General features: G+C 46.7%; 1 protein-coding gene across 1 annotated transcript in view; it reads left to right on the top strand.

The window, feature by feature from the left end:
- Positions 1-237: 237 nt before the first annotated feature.
- SLC25A43 (solute carrier family 25 member 43) overlaps positions 238-12,031 on the top strand; it is a gene marked incomplete at both ends in the record, with an annotated part of 49,591 nt that continues 37,797 nt past the window's right edge. The window contains 2 exons of the mRNA XM_080719322.1: positions 238-512; positions 10,363-10,604. Coding sequence (XP_080575448.1) covers positions 238-512; positions 10,363-10,604 — 517 coding nt within the window. The remainder of the gene's footprint in view (positions 513-10,362; positions 10,605-12,031) is intronic.

Here is a 12,031-nt window from a genome sequence, read left to right as displayed (position 1 = left end):
GAGGAAGAAGTCCACCTGGGTTCCATTCCCAGTGCCAAACTAAAAATGAAAATGAAATGCTTGAAGAGCGAACCCCCACTCTGCCCGGGCATCACCCACCCGCGGCGGCTCGGCGTGGTCCCCGCTCAGCGTCGCTCCCGCGGGTCCGCCCCACGCCGGGCGGGGCCTGGCCCGCCCCCAGCGCGGAGGCCCGAACCCCGGGTCGGCGCCCCGCCGCGCTGTCCCGCCGGCCGCTCGATGGCTACGTGGAGGCGGGATGGCCGGTTGACCGGCAGCCAGCGGCTGCTGTGCGCGGGGCTGGCCGGGGCGCTGAGCCTCAGCGTCACGGCGCCCCTGGAGCTCGCTACCGTGCTGGCCCAGGTCGGCGGGGCGCGAGGCCGCGCCCGGGGACCGTGGGCCGCGGGGCGCCGCGTGTGGCAGGCCGAGGGGCCGCGGGCCCTGTGGAAGGGGAACGCGGTGGCGTGCCTGCGCCTCTTCCCCTGCAGCGCCCTGCAGCTCGCCGCCTACCGCAAGTAAGAGCCGCGCGGGCGGGGGCGGGGGCCGGGCCTGGGCGGCTATCGGGCCTTCCGCTTCGCATCACGTGGGGGCTCCTCCAAGCAGTTGGGCCACCGGGCCACATCCGGGGTCCCCAAAGCAGCCCCGAAGGGTTTCACGTGCTCTTGGAATTCCTGTCCCCGCGAGATGCCTTTTGGTGGCATGCAGCCCCCCCACCACCCGCCCAGAGTCTATCCGGGGTTGAATGGGGCACAAAGACGTTGGGGGGACAGGAACGAAGAGATATACAGAGAGATGACTCCTGACCTGTTGCCTCATTCAACAAATTGGAGATTTTCGTTTGGGCTGGCTTAGAAGGAGAGACACTGTCTTGAAATTGTCTATGTGGCCAGTGCCCCAAGAAAAAGGTGCTTGATGGGGAAAGGGACCAGTTCCTTGCCTTAAAAAGTAAAAACCCAGGCGTGGTGGCACACATTTGTAACCCCTGCATTTGACAGTTTCACGGACAGCCTCAGCACCTACTTAGGCCCTGTGCAACTCAGACCCTGATTCAAATTAAAGAATAAAAAATAGGGCTGGGGGCACAGTTCGGAAGTAGAATGTCCTTGGGTTCCATCCCCAGTACCCCCCAAACACATACAAAAAGGCCACAGCAGGGCATGGTGGTACACACCTGTTATCCCAGTACTTGAGAGGCTGAGACAAGAGAATTGCTGGTTCATGGCCAGACTCAGAAACCTAGCCAGACACTGTTTCAAAATAAAAGATAAAATAGGGCAGGAGGTGGAGCTCAGAGGCAGAAACTCCTGTTCAGTCCTCTGTACAAAAAAGAAAAAGAAAAAAAGAAAAAAACACAGAATTCTGCCCATCCAGCCCAAAATCCAGCCTCCAGGAAACTTGATTTTAGGGTCCAGTGGAAGCTACAGCTTCTGGGTTCTTGAGCTGTCAACAACTCAGTCCCCCTCCTCAAATGCTTCACCCAACCCCAGCTGCCCACTGGGCCTCATTCTTTGACCTTTACCACCTTCTCCCACACATGCAGATGCAAGATGCAGGATGGGGTCGAAAACTTCCTCAAAGCTCAGATCCGCATTGGAAGTGGAATGATAGCCAGAGAAGAATCAGGACTGGTGGCATTTGGGGAAGAGGAACTGTGTCTCTGTTTGGGAGGATGGTCCTTTTGTCCTTTATTCGGCAGCCACTGGCCTTGGCTCTAATTCAGACAAACAGCCCATAATCCAGAGAGCCAATACTTTTGTCATTGGTGGTGGTGATAGTGCGGTGAATCAAACCCAGGGCCTTGCACATGCTAGGCAAGCCACTGCCACTGAGCTACATTCCCAGCTCCAGGAGCTGGTCAGTCTTGACCACATAGTTCAGCCTTGGTGGCTAACAAAGGATTTTGCCTTGCTGCTGCTGTCTTGGAAGGCCAGAGCTAGAAGGCTCACCTGGCAGCTGACAAACAGAATAGAGTCATCCTTATCACAGACCACTCTAGACTAGCACTCATTTGGCATCTGTCTGGGAGAAAACCCTTCTCTTCCCTTGGGAAAGAGAGGCATGGTTAGGATCTTGTGACATGATCAAGGCTTTTCTTCCCTGGCTGCCCTTGCCTCCCAAACAACATCTATCCTGCAGACTGTAAACAATTTTCTTCTGAGTGGTGGTATTAATATTGTTCTGGGCATTGAACCTAGAGGCATTCTACTTCTGATCTATATCCCCAGTCCAATTTTATTTTATTTTACTTTTTGTTTGAAAACATGGTCTCACTAAGTTGCTGAGAGTCTCATTACATTGCTAAGTCTAGTTTTGAACCTGTGATCCTACAGTCTCAGCCTCTCAAGTACTGGAATTAGAAGCATGCACCACCATACCTGGTTTCTGAGTTTTGGTCATTTCATTCCTTTGGATAGAATAGAAAGCATCAGGCCGGACATGGTGGCGCACACTTGTAATCCCAGCATTTGGGAGGCTGAGACAGGATCAGAGTTCATGGACAACCTCAGCTACCTAGTGAGGCCCTCTGCAACTCTGTTTCAAAATAAACCTGTGAAACCTATTTCAAAATAAATAATAAAAATAGGGCTGAAGGTGCCTCTCAGAGGTAGAATGCCCCTGAGTTCCAATCCCAGTGCTGGAAAAAAAAAAAAAAAAAGAATAGAATGTATCCTGGGGATCAGGACACAGAACTTGAAAGGCCAATCCAAGTCCTATGGCTGCTAAAAACCTAGTAGATTTTTACAAGTTCTGCCTCCTGCCCTATATAGTCTGCAGCAGGAAATATCATGCCCACTTTCCAGATGCAGAATTGGGCTTGGATTGGCATAGCGCTTATCTTTATCAGAGTGGAGCACTGCCCCTGGCCTTCGGAACCCCAGACCCTATACACTTTTCTCCTACATCATGCTACCCTTCTCTCTGAATTCATTTGGCATTAATTTAATTAGGGTCCATGAAGTACCCACCATGTGCATGATACTGGAGACAATACAAGGGTGATAAGGACATGGTCCTTCTGCCTCCAAGGGCTCAGAGCGGAATAGAAGGGTAAGACTGTAGACTAGGCATCCCTAACTCTAATACACCTGTAGCATGGGATTGCCATGTACTGATTGCCATAGAAATGCACATCCCAGATGAGGGATGAGGAGGAGAACGTATGAGGATTTCAGTTTGGCCTTGGGAGTGTGAATGAGAGCCTGCTGGGCAAAGATGAAGACAGGATCCTACAGGTGCTGTCAGCAAAGGCCCGGAGGTGGGAAGGCATGCAGCAGAACTGGAAAACCAGCAAGAAAAGCAAGTTGGAATGAGATTTCGAGGATCGGGTTAAGGGGTTTAGACTTGACTTGGTATGCCAGGTGGCTGTGGGAGACATTTTGTTTGCAGGGTGGGGGCAGTGCTGTGGTTCAAGCGGTTCAAGTGGAATGATTGTCACATGGTGCAGGTTAGGATGACTAGAAAGGAGAACGACTGGGGGTAGCAGGACCAGTTGGGAGCCTGTTTTGTTAGACCACATGGCAACTGAGGGCACTGTCAATAGGCTGGTGACAAGAGAAGTGTGAAAAGAGGAACAGAAAGCTACACAGTCTACGTTTGCTCGTATTTTTTTTCCTACAGTATTTTCTTTCTGGAAACTAAAAGGAAGTGTTTCAATGAATGGGAAAGCACAGGAAGAAAGCAAAGCAGTTGATTAGTCACGATGCCGTCCTTCCTGCACAAAATGATATTCTTGATTCATCATTATCTGCATTCATTTCTGCCCTTTTCCTGACCACGAATTTACAAACACAGGTGGCTAGGATAATGGTACGGCTTCCAGTCATGAGTTTTAACAAAGCATAATCGTTCAACGTGTTCAGAGGAAAGTGGTTAGACCCCTTTTTACGAACTCAGGGGCAGAGCTGGAACTTGAAACCAGATCTTCTGGTTCTTTAGTCTCACAGCCTGTCCAACATTGCACCACTAAATTGTCTCCTTCCTTGGATTTTAAATCAAAGGAGTCCTCTTGGTATTGTCTGTGGAGCTGGATTCTTGTCATAAATTATAGCTAGCATAAGATGGTGGTGCACACCTGTAGTCCCAGTGCTTGGAAGGCTGAGGTAGGAGGATCACAGGTTTCAGGCTAGCCTCAGCAATATAGTGAGATCCTCACCAACTTAGCAAGGTCTGTTACAAAATTTAAAAAATGAAAAAGGCTGGGGAGTGAGATTAGCCAGTCAAAGAAAATGAAGGGTCATGTTTGCTCTCCTTTGTGGAAGATACAGAATAATCAGGATAATGGGGGATAAATCCCAGTGGAGGAAGGGAGATGGTCCAGGGGAGGGTGGGGGGATAATTAACAAAGGAGGTACTGCCATTGACTTTGTGTACATATATGAGAATACCAATGCCAATCTCAATATTATGTATGGGGAGGGGGGTGGGGAGGAAGCCAGAGGAAAGCTCATCAAATACGGTATGGATGAATGTCACCATCATTATGAACTTCATTATGACGTGACACTATAATGCACCAATAAAAGTATATTAAGCGCCAGTCGTGGTGGCGCACGCTTGTAATCCCAGCATTCGGGAGACTGAGACCGGAGGATCATGGTTCGCTGACAGCCTCAGCTACTTAGTGAGGCCCTCTGCAACTCAGTGAGACCCAGTTTCAAAATAAATAATAAAAAATAGGGCAGGGGGTGTAGCTCGGAGGTAGAATGCCCCTGGGTTCCATCCCCAGACCCGCAAAAAAAAAAGTATATTAAGCCAGGCATGGTAGTGCATGCCTATAATCCCAGTACTTGGAAGGTTGAGACAGGAGGATCACAGGTTCACAGCCAGCCTCACAGCAACTTAGTGAGGCCCCTCATAACTTAGTGAAACTTGTTTCAAATTTTTAAAAAAATAGGGCTGGGGGTGTAGCTTAGAGGTAGAACCCCTCCCTGGGTTCAATCCCCAGCACCAAAAAAAGTATATTAAGAATAGTGTATTATAGCCGTGTGTGGTGGCGCACACTTGTAATTCCCGCGCTTGGGAGGCAGAGACAGGAGGATCGTGCAGGTTCAAAGCCAGCCGCCCTGGCTTAAGAGACCCTGTTTCCAAATAAAAAGTACAAAAATAGGTACTGGGAGTGTAGCCCAGAGGTAGAAGCATTTCCAGGAACCTCAATACCACCAAAAAAAATAGTGTATTATATAAAGATGTCATTATAATCTGATATAATAAAATGTCTAAACAGGAAAAGTAACATAAAAATGTCTGGAGATATAGCTCAGAGATGAATACCCTTGGTTCCCCAGTACCCCAAAAAAATAATAGCTAACACAATAGAGACTTTCAAATACATCAAATAAGCTGGGCACGGCGGCCCACTCCTATAATCCTAGTACTTGCAAGGCTAAGACAGGAGGATCACAGGTTTGAGGACAGCCTCAGCAAGTACTGAGATTCTCATCAACCTAGTTAAAACCCTGTTTAAAAAATTAAAAATAGAGCTGGGGGTGTAGCTCAGAATTAAAATGCCCTGGGTTTAATATTCAGTACCCCAAAAATAAAAACAAAATACATCAAATAGAATAACCTCCCATCCTTTACTCCCCAACTGTCCACCTGAATAAACACTGGTTTGCATCCCTGCACTTTTGCAGTTGTTGAGAATCAATGCCATCTCTGTATTGCATAACCACTCCACTAACTCATGTATGACTGCATCAGCTGCCAGCCTGTGTCAGTTGAAGTGTGAGCAGTTCTAACCACATGTATCCAGGCTATATGTAATATCTGTGCTGGCTGAAATGAAGGGTCTTTGTCATTCATCAGCTTATCCAGACTTGCTGGGAAGAGGTTCTATGCAGATATGGATTCATGCCGGGGGGGAGCATAAAGGGGAATGCCACTGTTCCAGCCAATCAGACAAGACTAAAACGTAGGGACACACTGGGCACAGTGACACAGACTTGTAATCCCAATGCTTGAAAGGTTTTTTTGGGGGGGGTACTGAGGTTCCTGGAAGCCCTTCTACCTCCGGGATACACTCCCACGGGCTACACTCCCAGACCTAGTTTATATTTTTTATTTGGAAACAGGGTCTCCTAAGCCAGCGAGGCCGGCTTCGAACCAGCGCGATCCTCCTATCTCCGCCTCCCAAGCGTGGGGATTACAAGCGTGCGCCACCATGCCCGGCCTGCTTGAGAGTTTAAAAAAGGAGGATCACAGGTTTGAGGGCAGCCTCCACAATTTTGCCAAACCCTATTTCAGAATAAAATAGGGCTGAGGGTGTAGTCAGAGATAGAATGGCCCTGGGTCCAATCCCCAGTACAGAAAAAAAAAATGAAGGGACAAGGAATCCCCTTATGATCTAAGGGGAAACTGATGCTCTTTGTCACTAAGTCAGATGATAGGAGTGTGAGAAGAGACTTCCTTTGATCTTTTTTAAAAAATTTAACTAGAGCTTGACTCTGACTCTGGACTATACCCCTAGTCCTGTTATTTTTTATTTTGAAACAGGATCTCACTGCTTGCTGAGGCAGGTCTCAAACCTGTGATCCTCCTATCTCAGCCTCCCAAGTACTGGGATTACCGCTGTGTGCCACAGCAGCTGGCTGGTTCTTTTTAATTTTGTGCATTTGGCAGTAAGACCTTACATCATAAAACAAAATGGTAGAAGACAGGGCTCCTACTCCTTGTTCAAGTCGTTCAGTGAATCAATGAATGGCTCCTATCAGTGGTTTGGTTTTGTTTTTTTTTTTTTTTTTTTTTTTTTCCGGTATTGGGGATGGAACCCAGGGATATTCTACCTCCGAACTACACTCTCAGCCCTATTTTTTATCCTTTATTTTGAAACAGGGTCTCACTGAGTTGCAGAGGGCCTCACTAAGTAGCTGAGGCTGTCCACGAACCGAGATCCTTCTGTCTCAGCCTCCCCAATGCTGGGATTCAAAGCGTGCGCCAACACGCCCGGCCCTATTATTTTCTTATCGGACCTGTTGAACTCTCTTATATGATCTGTGCTGAGAGACAGCACAGCGTCTGACACATTACAGATGTCTGACAAATGGGTAACAGATCAACAAGTGTCCTAGAAGTGGTCACATGGGATAGGGAATAAGGGTGGGACAATGAGAACCAATGATGCTTCCTTTGGCATCTCAAACCCAACCTTTTAGTTGTCCCAACTTGCTATAGACTACAGTCAAGCATGTCTGCTGCTTTGGTCTCTCCTGTCCCTCCGCCTTGACTAGCCAGGGGAGAGAGGAGGGAGGAATGAGGAAGGATGCAAGAAGTAAGACAGAGGCAAAGGATCCATTGCTGAATGCCAGCTTTCTCTACATGGATCTTTATTTTTTTATTTATTTTATTTTATTTTTGTGGAACTGGGGATGGAACCCAGGGGCTCTGAGCTACACCTCCTGCCCTATTTTTTATACTTTATTTTGAAACCGAGTCTTACTGAGTTGCAGAGGACCTCACTAAGTAGCTGAGGCTGTCTGCGAACCGCGATCCTCCGGTCTCAGCCTTCCAACTGCTAGCGTGACAAGCGTGCGCCACCACGCCCGGCTGCTACATGCATCTTTAAAAGTGGTTGTGAAGTCACCTGGCTCAGTAACTGTAGTCCCAGCTTCCTTGGAAGCTGAGACAGGAGGATCACAAGTTGGAGGCAGCCTAGGCAAATAGTGAAACCCTATCTCAAAATAAAATAAAAAGGGCTACAGGTGTACTTAGAGCACTCCTGGGTTCAATCCCCAGTGTTCCCCTCCCCAAAAAGTACTTGGTTAACTCAAATACTATTTCAGGTGACAGTTAAGGTAGGTTGACAAAATGAAGTCAAGACATTTCTTCAGCTGGAAGAGGATGTTTAATAAATTAGCCTTTATTTGGGAGCAGAAGCACTAGCCTGGAACCCATTGAAATAGTTTCACCTGTATACTCATTCACGCTGCAGCAAGCCCTGGCCTGCCTGCGGACAGCTGAAAAACAGGATAGTCACCTCTTCACCAGAGGTTTAAAAGCCAAAAAAAAAAAAAAAAAAAAAAAACTGGAGATGCTCTTGCTTTTTTCAAAAGATAAAACACTTTTAGTTTAGTCTAGCTCTGTTTGCTTAAGTGTGTATGAAGGAGGGTACTGAGAATTGAACCAAGGGGTATTCTACCTCTGAGCTACACCCCCAGGTCTCTTTTATTTTTTATTTTGAAATAGGGTCTTGCTAAGTTGCTGAGACTGGCCTCAAACCTGTGATCCCTCTGTCCTCCTTTTATTCCAAACCCTTGCTATGCCTCTCCCTGTCCTACTTTCTGGAAGAAAATATTATTTTTCCTGGCTTCCAAGCCCCGTAGGATTTGTTTTCATCAGCAAGGAGTAAAATCCCTTTGCTTCCTGGCCAAGAAATGCTTGCTTTATAAACGTCCCTCATAACCATTTCTGCCAGAGTAGGCCCTCGTGACTGGAGATGTTGCTTCCAGAAAGAAAGATTGTAGTGCAGTGACTTTATGTTTTGCATTTTGAAAATTCCACTCATTTTAATTAAAGTGTAAAAATACAGAGAAATATAAGGGATATTAAGCAGATACTCATACCCACCCCCCACACTATACCTTTTGTTTTAGTTAGGTTTCACTATACTGCCCAAGCGTGCTAGCCTCAAGTGATTCCCCACCTCACCCTCCCCAGTAGCTAGAACGAGAAGTGCGTACCACTGCACCAGGCAGCCACATGTCCCTTTGAAATATAAAAAATAAGCCGGGCGTGGTGGCGCACGCTTGTAATCCCCGCGCTTGGGAGGCTGAGACAGGAGGATTGCAGGTTTCGGGTCAGCCTCGTCTACTTAGTGAGGCCCTCTGCAACTTAATGAGATCGTGTTTCAAAATAATTAAAAATAGGGCTTGGGGCCAGACATGGTGGCGCAGGCTTGTAATCCCCGCGCTTGGGAGGTAGAGACAGGAGGATTGCTCAGGTTCAAAGCCAGCCGTGCTGGCTTAAGAGATCCTGTTTCCAAATAAAGAAATATATAAAATAGGTCTGGGACTGTAGCCCAGAGGTAGAAGGGTTCCATCCCCAGTACCACCAAAATAAATAAATAAATAAATAGTAAATAAATAAATAAAATTTAAAAATTACAGATAGCCAGCCATGGTGGCACATGCCTATAATCTCAGTACTTGGGAGGTTGACGCAGGAGGATCACAGGTTCGAGGCCAGCCTGAGCAACTTAGAAAGACCCTATCTCACATTTAAAAAATAAAATGGGTTGGGGGTATAGTTCACTGGTAGAATACCCCTGGTCCCTAGTACTAAAAATGAACCCAGAGGCATTCTATCTCCAATTTAATCTCCAGCCCTTTTTAATTTTTATTTTGAGACAGGGCCTGAGTTGCTGAAGGTCTTGCTAAGTTGCTGAGGCTGTCCTTGAACCTGCAGTCCTCCCAGCTCAAGCAATATATTTTTAAAACTCAATTTCTGGGATGCCCAAAGTCATCATTTCAAGAATTTCCATTCCAGAGTCTCAGTTAAGTTGATGAGGCTGGCCCCAAACCCCCTGTCTCAGCCTCCCAAGTACTGAGATTACAGGCATGCAACCACTATGACCACATAAACCAATATATTTTTAAATGACATTTCTGGGATGCTCAGAGTCGTCATTTGAAGAAGTTTCATTCTGTTTAAGTTTCAACACAGCAGAAGAGTGCATTTCAATCTGGTATTTTCTGAGTACTTCTACACTCTTACATGCCCCAGGTTAGACTTGACGGATGTGTAGAGAAAACGGGGAAATGCTTAAAGTGCAAAGCATTCAGGGTGTATTATAAAGGTGGGGATATAAATAAGGTTTTGCAATCTTTCTTTCTTTTTTTTTTTTTTGGTGGTACTGGGGTTCCTGGAAGCCCTTCTACCTCCGGGCTACACTCCCAGACCTATTTTATTATTATTATTATTATTATTATTTGGTGGTACTGTGGTTCCTGGAAGCCCTTCTACCTCCGGGCTACACTCCCAGACCTATTTTATTATTATTATTATTATTATTTTTTGGTGGTACTGTGGTTCCTGGAAGCCCTTCTATCTCCGGGCTACACTCCCAGACCTATTTTATATTTTTGAAACAGGGTCTCTTACACCAGCGCGGCGAACCAGCGCGATCCTCCTGTCTCCGCCTCCCAAGCACGGGGATTACAAGTGTGCGCCACCACGCCCGGCTGCAATCTTTCTTTATGGCTAACTAGAATTATATAAATATGGTAGGATGATTCATTAATCTCAGTTTAGTACTATAGTAATTGTTATTTGTGAAATAGTTCCACATGCTAGAAAAGATCCTAAGAAGTAGTGTAGAACATTTTAGCACAATCCATAGCTGATTGCTTGGGACTTCCTTTCTTCCCCCAGGTTCGTTGTGCTGTTCACAGACGACCTGGGCCATATTTCCCAGTGGAGCTCCATTGTGTCTGGAAGTCTTGCAGGCATGGTTTCTACCATTGTAACCTATCCTACGGACCTTATCAAAACGCGGTTGATTGTGCAAAACATGCTGGACCCATCTTATAAAGGACTCCTCCACGCTTTTTCTACTATTTATCAACAGGAAGGCTTCCTGGCCCTTTATCGAGGCGCTTCCCTCACCTTTTTAGGTAAGATGGAACTTTTCACCTTGTCCGAGGGAAAGCTGAGTTCTCTGACACACGTGATTCTATTGTGTACCTTTGTGACCAATCAAATCCGTTTCACCAAGGTCAGGGTTTATGGATGCAGTCCATATGGAGTCAAGTAGCTCATTCTAGTCCTTAACCATACACCTACTCCTAAACTTCAGCCTCTCACATCTCAGGGGAAACGGTAGGACAAAGCAAGAGAAGGCATGATCTTTCCAAATGCAATTTCATTCATCACCAGCCCTCTCTAAAAGCCTTCAGAGACTCCTTTTGTTGATTTTGTTGATTTTTTATTTTTAGTACTAAGGATTGAACCCAGGGGCATTCTACCTCCAAACTATACTCCCAACCCAATTTTATTTTATTTTTGCAGGTCAGGGGCATTCAAACTCTGAGCTACACCCCCCTGCCCTATTTTTTATTCTTTATTCTGAAACAGGGTCTCACTGAGTTGCAAAGGGCCTCACTAAGTAGCTGAGGCTGGCCGCAAACCGTGATCCTCCTGTCTCAGCCTCCCAAATGCTGGGATTACAAGTGTGCGCCACCACGCCCAGCTAATTTTCTTTTTATTTTGAAACAGGGTCTCTCTAGGTTGATGAGAGTCTCACTACTTGCTGAGGCTGGCCTTGAACCTGCGATCCTCCAGTCTCAGCTTCCCAAAGTCTGGGGATTACAAGTGTGTACCACCACACCCAGATCAGGGATTCTTTTACATTTTTTGTGAGTGTGTGTTGAGGGGGGGGGTACTAGGGATGGAACCTAGAAGCATTCTACCTCTGAACTACACCCCAAACCCTATTTTTTAGTCTTTATTTTAAAACAAGGTCTCACTAAGTTGCAAAGGGCCTCAGTAAGTAGCTGAGGCTGGCTGCAAACTTGGATCCTCTTGTCTCAGCCTCCCAAATGCTGAGATTACAAGTGTGCACCACTACACCTGGCTTAGGGATTCCTTTTCTTTTTTTCTTTCTTTTTTTTTTTGGTGGTGGTACTGGGAGTGGAACCCAGAGGCTTTCTACCTCCGGGCTATACTCCCAGACCTATTTTATAGTTTATTTGGAAACGGGGTCCCACTAAGTTGGTGAGAGCCTCACTAAGTAGCTGAGGCTGGCTTCGAACCTGTGCGATCCTCCTGTCTCAGCCTCTCAAGCGCGGGGATTACAAGTGTGCGCCACCATGCCTGACAGGGATTTCTTTTAAACTTAGTGAAAAGCTCAAATTCCTTGTGGCATTCTATGATGCCTCCCAGTCTATCCCATCTTGTGCCGCACTTCTACCTGCTCTCAAGTTCCACCCATACAGTATTGTGTTTCCTGGAAATACTCCTCCCTTTGTACATGCCATCCCCTCTGCCTGCGCTGCCTTTCCACGCCGGATGTCTGATAAACCCCTACTCATCCCTCAAAACC

This window comes from Muscardinus avellanarius (genome assembly GCF_963383645.1).
Source record: "Muscardinus avellanarius genome assembly, chromosome: X".
Lineage (NCBI taxonomy): Eukaryota > Metazoa > Chordata > Mammalia > Rodentia > Gliridae > Muscardinus > Muscardinus avellanarius.
Note: the sequence above shows the minus strand (reverse complement) of the source record. Positions and strands in the feature narration are given on the sequence as shown.